At 49.5% G+C, this 16685-nt stretch overlaps 1 protein-coding gene across 9 annotated transcripts in view; it reads left to right on the top strand.

Moving 5' to 3' along the window:
* CRACDL (CRACD like) overlaps window positions 1–16685 on the top strand; it is a 146994-nt gene that overhangs the window by 108562 nt on the left and 21747 nt on the right. For all 9 annotated transcript variants that reach the window (XR_013526319.1, XR_013526318.1, XR_008476192.2 and 6 more), the window contains exons 5-7: window positions 191–355; window positions 5559–5753; window positions 9219–11103. Coding sequence is in view for 5 of the 9 variants with exons in the window: in XM_078348747.1 (XP_078204873.1) it covers window positions 191–355; window positions 5559–5753; window positions 9219–11103 (2245 nt within the window). In the remaining 4 variants the exon portion in view is untranslated. The remainder of the gene's footprint in view (window positions 1–190; window positions 356–5558; window positions 5754–9218; window positions 11104–16685) is intronic.

The raw sequence follows: 16685 nt of genomic DNA, 5'->3' as shown, positions 1-16685 counted from the left end.
TCGACTCATTCTTAGATAAAGAAAGAAGAGATGGCAGTGGAAGAGCTGGCGGTAGATGCACGTTCAGTTAGTTCTCTGCATCATGCCAAAACACTGAAGACATTTCCAGCATGAATGAGTTAGAACAGGAGGATTTGTTGATAAATATCATTGATAAAAATAAGAGCACATGTTCTTTATTCCAATCTAGTTAAAAATACAGTGTAATGTGAAAATGGGACCACCACCTCCTCCAGGGGGACTTCCTGCCAAGCGGGGAGAGGACGCCGGCATGAGCTCTGAGGACGACGGGCTGCCCAGGAGCCCCCCAGAGATGTCCCTGCTGCACGACGTGGGTCCTGGCACAACTATAAAGGCAAGTATGGCCTGTGCTGCTGCCTGTCTCCATCCGCACCTGCCGTGGAGGGCGCTGGAGCTCTGGGATCCCTTGTGTGTGCCCCTGAGAGCTCCATGGATAGGTGAGGCTGTGCGTGGCGTGGCTGACTGGGTCACTAGAGGCTGTGTGTGGTGTGGCTGACTGGGTCACTAGAGCCTACAGTCAGCCCTTGAGATGTGTTTATTTTCATTCTTTGAGTAGAAATTCGGGTCTGGTTAGGAGACTGGTTTTGGTGACTTTTTTTAATGAGGATGATAGGTCGATAAAATTAACCCGGAATCAACCCTCTCCCTAGTCTTTCCTGTGTGAGCAGATGACTAGACCCAGAACCCCAGTTAGAAGAAGGGAAACACATTGTGTCTGTTTTCTGTTGCCCTGACATTTGGCTGGTGGGAGGGGGGAATAGTGAGCATGTGACAGTTGAGGCTCTGATGGTCTCCGGTGTCTGAGCCTGTGACCCTGAGGCGCTGTTGGCGTGCAAGTAGTAATGTGCTGTGTTGCTGCAAACAGGGCAGCAGGGAAAGGCTGACAAGCAAGAGAGGAACTGATGAACTCAGCAAGGTGGAAGAACCGGTCCCAAAAACCACCGTCCCCATTAGAAACCAAGGGGCGGGGTGAGGGGGGTTGCAGGCAAGGAACTAAGCTCTTTCTCATGAATAAACAACATAGCTAGTGATGTTGCCACGTTTTAAATTCTTTACGTTATTGTGGTAAGAACACTGAATGCTCATACAATGTACTTGCACATAAATGTTACAAATAGGTGGTCATCGTTCCCATGTAGACAAGCCTAGCTGTGGGGGATGGATAGAGTTGGAGTCATGTTATCCTGACACTTGGAAAACAAATGAAGGCCAGAGTTTACTTTTTTATAGCCACACACCTGCCCCTGGAGCCCTGTCACCTCTGGCCTGCTCAAGGGGCCATTGGCAGTGAAGGGGGCGTGTTCCTCGTAACCCACTGCCTTGCAGATTCTGTGCTGCTCTGAATTCTGTTCAGAAGCCACTTCAACGTGCACACCTATAAACCCTGCCACACAAAATTTTTGTGTGTGGTTGTGAATTCCCAAAACATCACTGATAAAAAAAGGCAGAAGGACTGTGATGGGGCTGAGTGTGTGGGGTGGGGACTGACGTGAACCCAACTAGAGAATTATTCTCTCCAGAATTCTGCTCGGGGGCAAAGCTGTCCCTGCTCATTCCAGGAGCAGGGTCTGAGGACAGTGGGCTACCCAGGCCTGCTCTCCAGCCTTGAGCAGAAGGAAGAGAGGATGAAGAGGATGGTATGGCCTATTTCATAGACTCCACCAAGCCAACCCTGTACCCCCTAACACCTCAAAACTCATATGTGCGATTTCAGCGTCTTCCTGTCAGGAGCGGATGTGACTTTGCGTATTTCTGGGCTAGGCAGTAGGAAGAGTCTGTTGTGAGCTGCCTGATTCCTCATCATAGATGGACTCCCCCTTCCCATCCCACAGATCTCTAACTCTCACAGCATCCCAGTTCTCTAACTTTAGCCAGGATAGGCAGTAAGAGGAGAGGTCGTTTCTAACCCATCCATTGAAGAGCAAGCCTGTCTCCAACCCCGTGTGACACCATGAGGCACAAATTCCACAGCTGGCTCGGCTGGGCCAGGCTGACCTTATCTCTCACAGCACAACCACCTTCTGTGGTTGGTCCTTTATTTAAAAAAAAAAAAAAAAGTTTTGAGATTTTATCAATTTTTGGGTAACATGGACAATCTGCTAGCTTCATAGGAAACCAAAATTTGGACCTTTAAGACTTAAAAGCCAAAAGTGTAATCTTTACTGTCTTCATTGTTTTGAAGAAACAATGATTGCATTTTGAGGCCTGAAAGTTTTTATGCATAATTGGTCAATTGAGAGGGAAAAACAACACACTCTTTAAAATGGGCTTGTAGAATATGTTGTGTTTGATAAAATAGTGCCTCTGGCCCCAAAAGGATGGATGGAGGCTGTTTAATGTTCTCCCATGTTTACACCTTACACAGGCCCACATAGACAGAGAAATGTATTGTGGTAAAAGGAGTCTTTAGTAGCAAGTATTTAATGTTATAACCAGGGTGATGTTTCCTGATAGAGTAAGTTTTTTGGGAAATATATGGAATAATTTTTCAAATTTTATTACCAAGTGTCATAACTGATGAAAATTTGCTTGGTGGTTTTTAAGATAAAATGATGTCTAATGGGTCATATTCTCAGTGTCCTGCTACAAAGCAGGACATGCCAGGTAGAGGGTGATAAACTGGCAGGGCTCTGAGTCATTTTGCTCCTGGTGATGTGGGAAGGAAAGATGGGGAGGGAACACAGATCTGGTGGCAAATGAACAAATACATGCCCACAGCTCCAGAGGTTGGCCTCGGGCAGGCTCATCACCTCTTGGAATCTGTGTCTTCAGAGGGTTTTGGCTCAGAGAGTTTTCGGGGGATGAGATGAGACTGGGTAGACCAGCACTGCTCCTTCCAGTAGGACCAGTGGCTTCTCTTTGCCCCTGGAACATCCAGGTGCCCCTGTTTCCTGTCCAGTGGCCCTTCCTGCATGAACTACCCCCAGCTCACTCTTCAGTGACTGAGCCCCTCTTTTTGAGGACACACATCCTAAAGCACCTGTCACTCAGGGCCACCCATGAAAAGCTTCTGAACCCCAGGCCATTTTCTCTGGGCCCTTTGAGCTGCCTTCCCTGCAACAAAGAGCCACATGCTAGGCTTTTAAATTTTCTGCTTTCAGAATCATCCAGAAGCACAGATTTCAGGAAAAATTGGGTGACTAGAAGCAAGCCATACAGAGGTGAATGTTCTGGGTGCTACCAGCCCACCCATGAATCCAGCTTCCCAGCCTTCATCTCTTCCTCATGGTCCTAGCCCACTCCACGTATTTAGATCACAGATCAACAACAGACATGATTCTCCTTGATCATGAAGATGGGGGTCTTTCCAGACCCAAAGATCTCTCAGAGCAACAGTAGAAACAGAAGTGAGAGTTCTGAGACCAGAGGAGTTGAGTTCCCTAGTGGGGGAGAGCTTGTACCTGGGACACAGGTCAGGGGAATTAAGCTCCATGCCAAGGTCCCCTAGCCCAGGGGCCAGAGTGGGCCTGAGCCCAGGACATCTGCCCAGGCAGGACAGACACAGGGTGGCCCACAGGGAGGAGGGCCTGCTGTTTATCCTTTGGAGCCTTCAGGGCATTGGGCTTATAGAGGAGCAGTCAGGGGTATTATTGTCACAGGCACCATGATCATTCTCACTGCACTTGCAAAGTGGTTCATCTTGTCTGTTTTCATGAGTCCCAGGCAGTGAGATTTTTTTTTTTTAACCAAATGTTTATACATTGTTCCTCTAGACATGGGTAAATATTACAGATTCTGTATGTTTTTTTTTTTTAATGTACACATCCTGTTTGTGACCTTTAAGGAAGACTATCTGGGAAAGGTATTGATTTCCCAGTCTAAGGCGACTTCCTGAGTCGTCAGTGACCACAGCAAGAACCAAAGCCACAGGCACATATGTAGTCATGGCCCGGAGACTTACGGCTTATTTTTAGCATACCTTTTTTTTTTTCACTTTATTCCTGTAGGTATAGGAATAGCTAAAATAGAATTTACGTAGATTATGTCCACTTTTAGCCCCTTCTCCCCCATGTTAGTAATTATCTCCTCCTTGTTTACATGGATAAACTTACACTTTTATTAGAAAATAGGAGAGGCCTTCATGTAAACAGGGAGAGGTTGTTCCTCCCACGTCGGAGCCCATCTCTCCAGTACAGTCATCTTTATGATTCCCTGTCAGGGTTAGCAAAGGCCACTGGGCACCTGCTCTGTGTGGGGTCCCAGGGTTATGGAAAAGAAACAGTGGATGTGCCCATGGCCCTGGGAGCTTGCCACTGGGGATGGCACTGGTGTGTTATCTCACTGCCTCGTTCACTGTTTTCATGAGGTGTTACTGAATTGTTGTGTGAATAAAATTCTATTCTTAAGTTAAATGGAAACCTGACACTAATACTGCCCATCATGCTTAAATAGAAAGCTTGCTTAAAGATCACAGAATTATATGAAAAGCCCGTCACCTCTGAGTTTCCCTGTGCACCTCGTCCCTCATCTGGGCTGCATGTGCTCACAGGTGCTCTGAGTTTCATGCCTACTCCTGTCTGCAGGGGAGCCCACTTCGACCTCACTCAGTAGTGGAGCTGACCAAGTTCTGGGCACAGGGATCTTTGGGTATTGCCCTCATTCTTCCACATGACTGCCAGCATCCCTTTGTCCCAGTTGACATGGTTACCCTTTGCTGTCAATTCTTCCTTGCTGAAGTAAAAATGAGTAAAATACCTGTAACTTAACAGATGGCAACTTCCACCCACATTTCTTCAAGAGGACACATGAGTACCCAGAAACCTAGGATGAACCAGCAAGGCTCCAGTGATGGAGTGCTGGACAGTGGGCTTGGCACTAAAATCACAGCTCTGAACCTTCCTCTTAGCTTCCAGAGTCAGGACCAGTGACTGTGCCCCGGACAAATCGGGCTGGTGTGCTTTGTCAGAGAAAGCTCTTTTGTCTGAAGTGCCTGTGCCAGCTGCCACAGGAGGATTACAGGGAACCCTGAGACACAAGTTTTCTTCATGGTTTCAGGAAGGAGTGACAGGTTTCTAGGAGTTGGCCCCACACTTTAAACTCCTGTCTCCAGGAGCATCCTAGACCCTTCCTTGTTTAGAGTCAAGTTGAAAGTATTGGTCGGGCCTGGTAGCTCATGCCTGTGATCCCAGCACTTTGGGAGGCCAAGGCAGGCAGATCACAAGGTCAGGAGTTCAGGACCATCCTGGCCATCATGGTGAAACCCCGTCTCTACTAACAATACAAAAATTAGCTGGGTGTTGTGGCGTGTGCCTGTAATCTGGGCTACTCAGGAGGATGAGGCAGGAGAATTGCTTGAACCCGGGAAGTGGAGGTTGCAGTGAGCCGAGATCACACCACTGCAGCATTCTAGCCTAGGTGACAGAGCAATACTCCGACCAACCCCCTCCCTGCAAAAAAAAAAAAAGTATTTCCACATATGTAAAGCCGGAGACTGTGGGAAGACCAAGCCTGGGCAGAACAGAGCATTGTTGCGTTGGTTGTCCTTATTTCACATGGTGAAGCTCATGCTCAGTGTATTTGTTCCTTGTCCCATGAAGGTCTCTGTCGTGTCTCCAGACCATGTGAGTGACAGCACTGTCTCCGTCCGGACCTCGGACAGCAGCCTGGCACCAGTGGCTGACTTCAGTTACCCTCCAGAATCCTCCTCCTGCCTGGACAACTCTGCAGCTAAGCACAAGCTCCAGGTCAAGCCCCGCAACCAGCGGTCAAGTAAAATGAGGCGGCTCTCATCGGTAATTGGGTTTCCTTCTCCACACGGAGGCAGGCCAGGCAGGCTTGGTACCCCCACCCGACACACACCCCCAACCTACCTAACTCCCCCGCATAAGGTCTCATATCCCCTCTGAGCACCCCACAGTTGATGGAGCCATGCTGCAGGAGCTGAAGTTTCTCATCCTTTTAAACATAAACCAGATCTGTCTCTCCCTTGCAGAAACGCTCCATCCATCCATCCATCCATCCATCCATCCATCCATCCATCCATCATTTCTTACACAGTCACTATTGAATACTGGTTGCCTTCCCCCTGCACTCAGTGTAAAGTCCACATTTCAGGCCTGACATATCAGGTACTGCCTACGCCCCAGGCTTTTTACCCTCTTTCTCAATCAGTGCTCTGGCCACCTTTCTGCCTCTTGAGCTCATGAGCTGCTTCTAGCCTCAGGCATTGGTGCTGCTGTGGCCCAGCTTTGGGGCCTGACAGTCCCCCAAAGAAGCTCACCCTGCCCATTCAATTCCTTAGGAGCACTTGCCACATGAAAAGTGATTTTTGTAAATGGATGTGCTCTTATTGCCAGTCTTCTTTGAGACCCCGTCCTGGCTGTACTTTCAGTCCTTAGAACATTTCTAGTCACAGAGATGTTAAACGGATGAATGATTGAACAAATGAATGAGTGAATTAACAAATGAGTGAATGAAAGAAGCTGAAACACTAGTGTGTACACCTGCCTTGGGCAAAGGCCTACTCAGTAGCATGGGGAGCAGGCCTCAGAAGGACAGACCCCTCTTTGGGTGTGCTGCCTTGGGTGTCATTACCTCCTAGTCCTAGAAGCTGAGAAACTGGTTCATGGAATACTTTCGTTTCATTTACCAGCAGGTTCAAGGTTCACATAGGGTTGTTCCCTCTCCCCTACTTCATGGGCACTGTCATGCCTCCCCGCTGAAGTTGGGGCCAGCCTGGCCACAGAGAATGACAGTGCTGAAAAAGAGACGCTCACAGGCTAATGTCCTCTGTTCGTCCCTCGAGACATGATTAGGGGGTGTTGGTGAAGTACCCAGGGCAAGCTAGGTGCCTCAGCTGGAGACAGTGGGCTGGGACCACTCAGGACTTCAGTGACTCCCTGAAGAGAGCGAGTTTTCCTTTGGGCATATGGAAGGTGCTCTTTAAACTCATGCCAGCAGAGTAGATTTTTGAGGGGACTAATGTTGGAAGAAGCAGCAAGGTGGGTTACCTTCATGCTGATGTGCTAGCAGGGACCAGGGTACTTGCGTGTATGTGTCTGCATTCAATGCATGTACAATTAAAGGCTGTGTGCTGTGCAGGTGTGATAAGGTCCAGTCACTCAAGACCTGCCTGTCCTCATGCTGAGTGAGACCACAGGGCCAGGGCCTGCCCCCTTTTGGCCCTCAAGTCTGTGATTTATGACTCCCGCGGGCATGTCTTTGGCTCTGGCCAGGGCATTTATAACCAGCCACAACCTGGCCAGGACTTAGTGACAGAGTGAAGCCTGGTGTCTATTCCAGGTGGAAACGCAGCCTCCCTTCTTGCTCCCATCTGTGCAGAGCTGTATCCCTCTTTCTTTACATTTGAACTTGACTTAGTTCTTGAATCCCACTTTGTAGAGTAAGAGAAAACCTGATGCAGTCAGTCTGAGTAAACATGTAAACACAGCCTTTCCTTGATCTAAACTCTGTCACATCCATGGCTTTTCCCTCTTTTCCCTTCCCTGCTTGGTAAGGTGCAGGCATGAGTATCTTAAGTTCTCAGAGGTGTCCATATTTTCCTTCATCCACTGTTGTGGAACCTATGATGTGGGAGGCCTCTGTCCTTCGGTGTCCACAGCACCCTTTGCCCTTTGGTCATGAGGTCCCAATCGTAAGGACCTTCCTTGTGGCCTGGCACCTCTCAGGGATCAAGGTGCTTTCAGACGGTCCCTAACTCTTCCCAGGATGGGAAACAACAGCCATGCTGACCCCTCTGCTGCCTTGTGTGGGCTCCATGACTGACAGTTTTAAAAGGTGACCCCCATCCTAAAGAAGTTTCAACATCAGCAGTTTCCTGTAGTAGCAGAAGGCCATCAACATGGCAAAGTCAAGAACCTGCAGCTTTTGAATTTGTAGCTTTCTTTGTGCCTCTTCCTCTTTTTAAATCCAAAAGAATATGATTGTGCATTTTGTTAAGAGTTTGCTTAGGTATTGTCACAAACATCCCAGGCATCCTGTATTCTATTAGCAAGCAGATGACATGAAAAATATTAATAACATTAATAACAACAAACAACAAGAAGAAAAACCTATTGCAAACATATCCCTGAGTGTCTTATTTCCTGCTTTAGAAAAGGGGAAGGAGAGAGCAATAGCCTGGGTGACTCTTGGGGCCTAATATCACGAACTTTCTAAAAAGATCAGCCTCTACACCATCAACCTTTTAGTCATTTTCACGTTACTTCTGAATGATTCTTGGTTACCTGTAACTCCTTTCCTTCCCAAGAGAGCAGGAACTGACTTTGTGACAGAAGGAGGAAGTTGGACTGGAATCTGAATTCTAGAGATCTTTCTGAAGAAGAATATCACAAGGCAGTGTATGTTCGCCAAGCCGGTAGGGCTTCAGGCCAGAGAAGGGAGGATCTTAAGCTGCAGGGAACAGTCAAGACTACCTATAGAGGGAGAGAGTTTGAAGCAGTCCTTGGGGGTCCTGGTAGAGCATCCTGGAGGTTGGGGGCAGGGGGTGGGGGTGGCAGTCACTCAGACCAAGTGTCTGGCACAGTGTTGGGGGCTTGGTTTGACCTGAGTAAGGAGTGGAAGAAATAACTTAAGACCAGAGAATCTAGGACTTTAAATTTAGCTGAAAATCTTGATTTTATCCTGTAAGCTGTGGTTAGCTACTGACATGATATGAGTCATCTTTTAGGAAAACCAGTCTAGCTTTGCTATGAGGGCAGATTCCTGAAGTGTTGACATGGGAGACTGGCTGGGAGGAACACAGGGCCCTAGAGCCCCAGCTGTTCAGCTGGGCCACCTGCTCGCCCAGGCTTGACAAAGGTATTGGCTTCTCTGGGCTCCTGGCTCTGAAGTGCAAAAAGGGACCTGATCATCTCTTCCTCACTGGGATGAATGATTAAATGAAATAACAAGTGTGGAGCACGGAGCATGGTAGACACTGGCTGCTGTTGATTGCCCTCCCTTGGCATTACTCTCTAGTCCACTGGTTTTGCGGCTCTGCCAGAGGAGTTGCAGGCATTTACTTTGGAGGCATATCTGCCATTTTCCTTATAAACTTGTGAGCCCAAGTAGACCAGCAGGATACAGACTGAGAAAAGACATCTGTGGGTATATGCCTACTTAAGTGCCAGCTTTAGAGATATTGCTGTCACTAAACCATTATAAGCCTTGAAGAAACTGGGGAGGTGACCGGCTTCCTGGAATTTGCTATAGTGATGGTGCTTTTTATTTCTTTTCTTCTTCTTTACATGTCTCAGCGCGCTCAGTCTGAATCCCTGAGCGACTTGACGTGCACCCCTGAGGAGGAGGAAAACGAGGAGAAGCCACTGCTGGAAGTCAGTCCAGAAGAGAGCCCCAGCTCTGGGCAGCAGGACGTGGCTCCAGACAGAGGCCCTGAGCCTAGGCCGCCAGCGCCCTTGCCGCCAACCGGAGGGACCCGTGCCAGACGCGCCCGCCTGCAGCACTGCCCGGCGCTCAGGGCCAGCGTGGAGGAGGAGGGCACCCCTGGGGAGGACCCCTCAAGTCGCCTGGACACCCCGGAACTCGCCGAGCCCCAGTCGACCCCCACTCTCCGCGTGGAGCCCCCGTCCCCGCCAGCGGGCCCCCAGCACCTCGGTCCCAACGACGGAAAGCAGGAGGGGGCGGCTCCCGCAGGGCCGTGTGCCCCAGCCACAGACCCCGCAGAGGAGGTGGTCTGCGCTCCTGAAAACGTCCGGAGCTCCTCTCCCACCGCCATCCCCGAGGGGGACCCGAAGCCCCCAGAGACTGTCCCCGCCGCCACCTCGGAGGCGCCCTCTGCTCCCGACGACTGGCCAGACCACAGTGTCCCGCAGGAATCGGAGCCGAAGGCCCCAGTGCCTCCAGACGAGGAGAAGGGGCCCCCGGGGCCGGTGCCCGAGCCCGAGAGAGCAGGAACTGAGCACGAGAGAGCAGGAACCGAGCACGAGAGAGCGGGGACCGAACCCGAGAGAGCGGGGACCGAACCCGAGAGAGCGGGGACCGAACCCGAGAGAGCTGGGAACGAGCCGGCGAGAGCAGCAGGGACGGAGCCCGAGAGAGCGGGGACCGAACCCGAGAGAGCGGGGACCGAGCCAGAGAGAGCGGGGACCGAACCCGAGACAGCGTGGAACGAACCCGCGAGAGCGGGGACCGAGCCCGAGAAAGCGGGGAACGAGCCCAGGAGACTGGGGAACGGGCCCTCCGCGGCGCCCGCCCCGAGCCCCCCAATGCCCAAGAGCTGCCTGAAGCACCGGCCCACGGCGGCCATCGAGGGCCCTGCCGCATCCCCGCCGCCTGCCGCCACGAAGTCGCCCCCGGGGGAACCCGGTCCCTGTTCCTCCAACGCAGAGGCCGCCGCCCCGGAGCGCCCCAAGGCCGAGCGGGCCGAGGCGGCGCCGGAGCGGAAGGCGGAGAGGGGCGGCGGGGAGCTGCGGGGCGCGAAGAAGTTCTCGGTGTCCTCGTGCCGAGCGCGGCCTCGCCCCGGCGCCGCCCGCCCGTTGGAACGCGCCGGCGGCCGCCTGCCCCTCTCGAGCAGCCGCCCGGCCTGGAGGAGCGAGGCGGCCCTCGACGACCTCCAGGGGCTCCCCGAGCCCCAGCACGCGAAAGCCGGCCCTCGGAAGCCCGCGGAGTGCGGCCCTCAGGACTCGGGCGACAGGGCGGCCACCCCGGCCGGGCCTCGCAGGAGCCCCCAGGAGGTGGCCGCCTCGCCCGGGACAAGACAGCCCTGCCCCGCGGCCCAGGAGCTGGCTCCGAGCGAGGACAGAAACCCCTTCCCCGTCAAGCTTCGGTCCACCTCCCTCTCGCTCAAATACAGGGACGGGGCCTCCCAGGAGGGGAAGGGTGTGAAGAGGTCCAGTGCCGAGGTCCGCCTTGAAAGGTCCCTGACCGTACTCCCGAAGGAGGAAAAGTGTCCTCTCGGGACGGCCCCCGCCCTTCGAGGCGCCAGGGCCCCCAGCGACCAAGGAAAGGGGAAGGCCCGGTCCCCGGAGCCGCTCAGCTCTAAGCCGCCCCTGCCCCGGAAGCCGCTTCTGCAGAGCTTCACGCTCCCGCCGGCGCCCGCGCCCCCCGACACCAGCCCAGGAGAGCGGGACCCCAGAAAGGAGCCAAGGACGGTGGAGAAAAGGCCGCTGCGCAGGGGAGCTGGTAAGAGCCCGCCGAGGGTGCGGAAAGGGCAGGGCCTGGAGAGATCCACATCCGCTGGCACATTTTGCTGAATGCCCGCCAACTTTGTTGCAGGAGACTTAGAAAGAATCAGAATTCCCGGCCGGGCGCGGTGGCTCACGCCTGTAATCCCAGCACTTTGGGAGGCCGAGGCGGGTGGATCACGAGGTCAAGAGATCGAGACTATCTTGGTCAACATGGTGAAACCCCGTCTCTACTAAAAGTACAAAAACATTAGCTGGGCACGGTGGCGCATGCCTGTAATCCCAGCTACTCAGGAGGCTGAGGCAGGAGAATTGCCTGAACCCAGGAGGCGGAGGAACGGTGAGCCGAGATCGCGCCATTGCACTCCAGCCTGGGTAAGGAGCGAAACTCCGTCTCAAAAAAAAAAAAGAATCAGAATTCCCACTAACATGTCTGATCTAAAGTAAGCTTGTTCAATCTGCGCCTGGGCCCAGGGCGGTTTTGAAGGTGGCCCAACACAAATTCGTAAACTTTCTTAAAACATTATGAAAATTTGCGATTTTTTTTTAAGCTCAACATCAGCTATCCTTATTTTATGTCTGGCCCAAGACAGTTCTTCCAGCGTAGCCCAGGGAAGCCAAAAGATTGGACACTCCTGATCTAGAGTAAGGAATAGGCCTACCTCGGTAGCTCACCCCTGTAATCCCAGCACTTTGGGAGGCCACGACCTGCGGTTAAGCCCAGGAGTTCAACACCAACCTGGGCAACATAGCAAGACCTTGTTCTATAAAACGTAAAAACTAGCCAGGTGCGGTGGTGCATGCCTGTACTCCCACCTACTTGGGAGGCTGAGCTAGGAGGATTGCTAGAGCCCAGGAGTTCAAGGCTGCAGTGAGCTGTGATGGTGCCACTGCACTCCAGCCTGGGTGACAGAGTGAGACTCTGTCTGTTTTTAAAAGAGAGAGAGAAAATAAGGAATAAAGAGTAGAAAAAGGAAAACAAATACCAGAATTTTGTGTAAGTACAGAGAAGTCAGGTGTGTAGGCATGAGATAAAAAATGTAGAAACTGATTTTGATAGGACTCTCAGCAAATCCCTCAAATTCTTCTCCCACTTTTCACCTGAGAAACTCAGCAAAGTCCCAATCCCAGGACATGTGTACTCATTTTTATGCAGGTTCTTTCAGGGCCTAAGCTACTTCTTGGCTATAAATGAAACATCTTAACTCCTCATCAGACTCCTTCCTTCTGACCTTTTCCTCCAAGAAAGAATTTCCTTCCACTTCATAATCAGGTTCACATGGCCCAGCTGCACGTGGAAGGCATTCCCGATATTGGAATCACAAGTCTGTGTAAAATGTAGGTCTCAAGAGGGTCAGCATTTACTTCCTGTCCCAAAAAAGAGATTGTGTTAAGATTGAGGCAGAATGTAAGAATCTTTGAAAGCAGCTGTCTTTTGAAATGAGCAGAGACAAAGTAGACGACCTTTCTCTGCCTTTGTCATTTCTCACTTCTTACAGTGTTTCATATGAAATGAGCAGTCTGCTGCAAATGGGTATTTGCAGCAGAGCTAAAGAATCTTTCATTGGTGGGTTTGTTTGTTGGTTGGTTTGTTTGTTGAGATGGAGTCTCACTCTGTTGCCCAGGCTGGGGTTCAGTGGTATGATCTTGGCTCACTGCAACCTCCGCCTCCCGGGTTCAAGCAATTCTCCTGTCTCAGCCTTGCAAGTAGCTGGGATTACAGGTGTGCACAACACACCTGGCTAATTTTTTTTACATTTTTGGTAGAGACAGACTGGTCTCTACCTGTTGCAGGCTGGTCTTGAACTCCTGACGCCAAGTTATCTGCCTGCCTCAGCCTCCCAAAGTGCTGGGATTACAGGCATGAGCCACTGCACCTGGCCTGCTGGTTTTTTTAATAAATGGAAATCTGTGAGCCAGAAAATGAAACTACACGAATAAGTTGCATGTGCATGCGATGAGGGCCCTAGAGAGAAGTTTTCCATGGCAAATTTTGTTTTTAAAAATGTTTTTGCCAGACACCGTGGCCAAAATCATGCCTGTAATCCCAGCATTTTGAGAGGCTGAGGCAGGTAGATCACAAAGTGAGGAGTTCGAGACCAGCCTAACAACATGGCAAAACCCTGTCACTGCTAAAACTACAAAAATTAGCCGGGCATGGTGGCATACGCCTGTAATCCCAACTACTCAGGAGGCTGAGGCAGGAGAATTGCTTGAACCTGGGAGGTGGAGGTTGTGGTGAGCCAAGATCACTGCATTCCTGTTTTTTTTTTTTTTTGCAACAGAGCAAGACTCCATCACAAAAAAAAAAAAAAAAAAAAAGGTTTCAGACTATTTTAGAGGCTACTCGAAATCCCAAGGTTCCATTCAAGCACTGCATTGTAGGACAGAGAGGAAATACAACTTGATGGCTCTCTTAGGGAATCCTGTATCCTATGAGGAAGATGCATACACAGGAGGAAAAAATAGCTCACACAAAACCACATAAAAACAGTTCCAAAATAGTCTAATCTTTTCTGGTTCTTTTACAGTGCTTTAGATTCCTAAGGTGATATGCAGGGATTCACAGTTCCAAAGAGCCCACACATATGGCCTTCCCAATCTCAGGCCCCTTGGCACAGCTGTGACTTTGTGTTGCTGTTGCCACTGCAGTAGGATAATCAGAGCGGGAATTTGGAGCAAGTTCAAGCTGTAGTTGATGATCCACTCTGCAGATTTCCATTGAGGTTACTGAAGCTACTGTAGAGTGATTCAAAAGCCATTGAAGTAGCAAGGGAGGGATGAGTTGCTCTCTATGCACATGGAACCCTGACCTTCATGGCCTAAAATTGAAAATGTCTCTCAAGGGCTTCCTGAATGAAGGGAACTTAAAAACAGAATATCAAGCTCATAGTCAGATCTGGAAAGGAAGCATCAGAGGGCAATGCCTGACCCACTATTTATGTATAAGTTCCTCAATCTAAGCCAAGCTTTCTTCACTATAAAATGCCTGGGATGGTCTGTAAAGACCTTGTGTATTTTTCTTTGATTTATAAAATATAATGGAGTATTTGTTTATTAGCAGCTTTGCTTATATAGTAGAAGAGAATTGTCTCATCCAAGTTTAATCGCATTCTCTAAAGCCATAGAAATGACAGAGTTAAATGAATTTCAAAATGAAAGAAGAATCTAGGTTCCTTTATGGGTATGGGTAATGATTTTCATTTTAATGTAAAGAGAGGAGGGAAGGAATTACCCGCATTCTATAGGGAAGCAACTCTGGGGGCAGGGGCAGTGGTACTGGAAGGACAGATACCAGGACAGGCTGGGCCTGCTGCCTGATCCTACCTGGACCTTGAGGGGCTGTCTCATGCTGACCAGAGCAGAATCTCAGGGTCTGCACTGTCAGACCCTAGCAGAGAGGCTGCCCCCATACCTTCCCCAGATGCTGAATCTGTTTGTGCTTTCTTTCATTATCATCACTGTAAGGGTTTAGAATGAGAAAACTGAGACTAGCATAAGAAAATTAAATGCCAATTTATTCAACTCCCAGGCGAGATTCCATGGTCCCAGGGAAAGGGGCCAGGGAAGTCGCACTTGTCTTCTTAGGGCGTGGGGTTGTATAGGGAGTGGAGGTAGGATCGGCTGCGGGGGAAACAAAGCGGAGGTAGTCTCATTGGTTATGAAGGGACTGGGCACGGACGAGGCGAGCCGCCACTGGCAGCCAGAATGTGAGGCTGGTCGCCTCGCCAGGAGCTCGGACATGCCCATAACCTCTCCACGAGCTCAGACATGCCCATAACCTCTCCACGCCTAGAGACTACTTTACCACCCGCGACCCATAGAACAACCGCTAGGTAAAGGGAGTCTACAGAAAGGTCTATAGTTAGTGGCAAAACCGCCACCCCCAAGGGACATGGCTGATATCCCGGTCCTATATTTGCATTGTACCTATAGAAATAAACCTTACAATCACTTCTATTATCATTCTTATTGCTCCCAAATTATATTAGCTGGAAGCAATTCAGTTCATATAAATCTTACGGATAAGAAAAGTTTTAATAGCAATATTACTCTGTTTCCAGAACGACCTAATAATTGCTACTGTGGTATCCAATATCTTGTCCAGCACTCCCAGATAGGCTTCCACCTCCCCCATTCTCCCTCTAGGGTAATGTACACTGAAGTTGGATGATTGAAGTGTTCCCCATGACTCTGCTTCGGGGACTCAAGCTGCTTTGTCCCCAGCACCTGGTTTATTCTTCTTCCTCTCTTCCACACCGTGTGCTCCTACTTTGAAGGAATGGAGGAAGCTTCAGTAGAAGGAATAGGGAAGGATGCAGTGGTGGTTGATCATAATAAACAGAGGAGCCTGGCTCGCCAAAGGGGCTGAGCCTAACAGGGTCTACGCTGGAGTGATTACTGCAAGTTTAGTACATGTCTGTGCTCCTTTATGCAGAGGAGTCCTGTTTATAGGCCTGGTTCATAATTTGCTGATCTGTCCTAGGAAATAAATGGCCCTGGGTTATCAGCCTTGTTCATTTGTGCAGAACATTATGCATCCTCCTGTTGGTTCAATCCATCTCAGAGTCTAAATTACAGGTCATAAAGCAACTTCTGCACACAGGATTAGAGTGAGAACAAAGGGGTTAGAGAATATTGTGTGGAAAAATTGCAAAACACAGAAAGGATGTAGAAAAAAAATCACTCTTAAGTCTACCTTCTTTCTAGTCTGTCTTGTTTCTGGGTATGGGATTTATTTTTTCACAAAGTCATGGTCACATATTGGTGTTTTGGGAGGTAGTGCAAGAAACCAACCTTCTCAACTGGGACCTCATTTGATAACCAGCATTGGCTTCTAATCTGAGCTTGATTCCTCCAGACAGGGTTGGTGACACGGTGACACATTCCCGTCTCTGACCCTCTTTTTCTAGACTCCAGTACTCACTCATTTGTGCATTCTTTTTTTGAACAAATATTTAATGTCCTCCTGCCATGCAAGCTTTGCGTTGGCCCCAAAAGATAGGAAAAACACAGGGGCCTGACCCTTGGAGTTTATCGCATGGAGGAGGCTGGTGTTAGCTGGTTGCTGGGGGAGTGCAGACAGCCATTTTCTAGCCTACCTTGTCTTTGGATGTCATAGCCATTTTCTGAAGGAAATGAACTGAAAGAGACTGTCACCCTTTTTCCGTGACACAGTTCAGATATATTCAAATTCATCTGCATTAGAATGCAACCTGTGGGGGGTTACCATGCTAAAAATATATTCCTATCTCTTGAATTTTAAAATTTTCATTTTATTGTGATAAGAACATATAACATGAGATTGATCCTCTTAATAAATATTAAAATGTACAATACAGTATTGTTTTCTGTAGGTACAATGTTGTAGAGCAGATATCTAGAACGTACTCTTCTTACATAACTGAAACTTTATAAAAATTGATGAGTAGCCTCTGATTTCCCTCTATAGAAGCTATAAAAATAGAAATTTTAGAACTGGAAAAGCTAGAGTGGCTATATTAATATCACCCAAAGAAAACTTCAGAAAAAAGACAATTATTAGTGATAAAATGGAACATTATATAATGATAATTTCAG

This window comes from Callithrix jacchus, chromosome 14, assembly GCF_049354715.1.
Source record: "Callithrix jacchus isolate 240 chromosome 14, calJac240_pri, whole genome shotgun sequence".
In the NCBI taxonomy this organism is placed as follows: Eukaryota; Metazoa; Chordata; class Mammalia; order Primates; family Cebidae; genus Callithrix; species Callithrix jacchus.
Note: the sequence above shows the minus strand (reverse complement) of the source record. Positions and strands in the feature narration are given on the sequence as shown.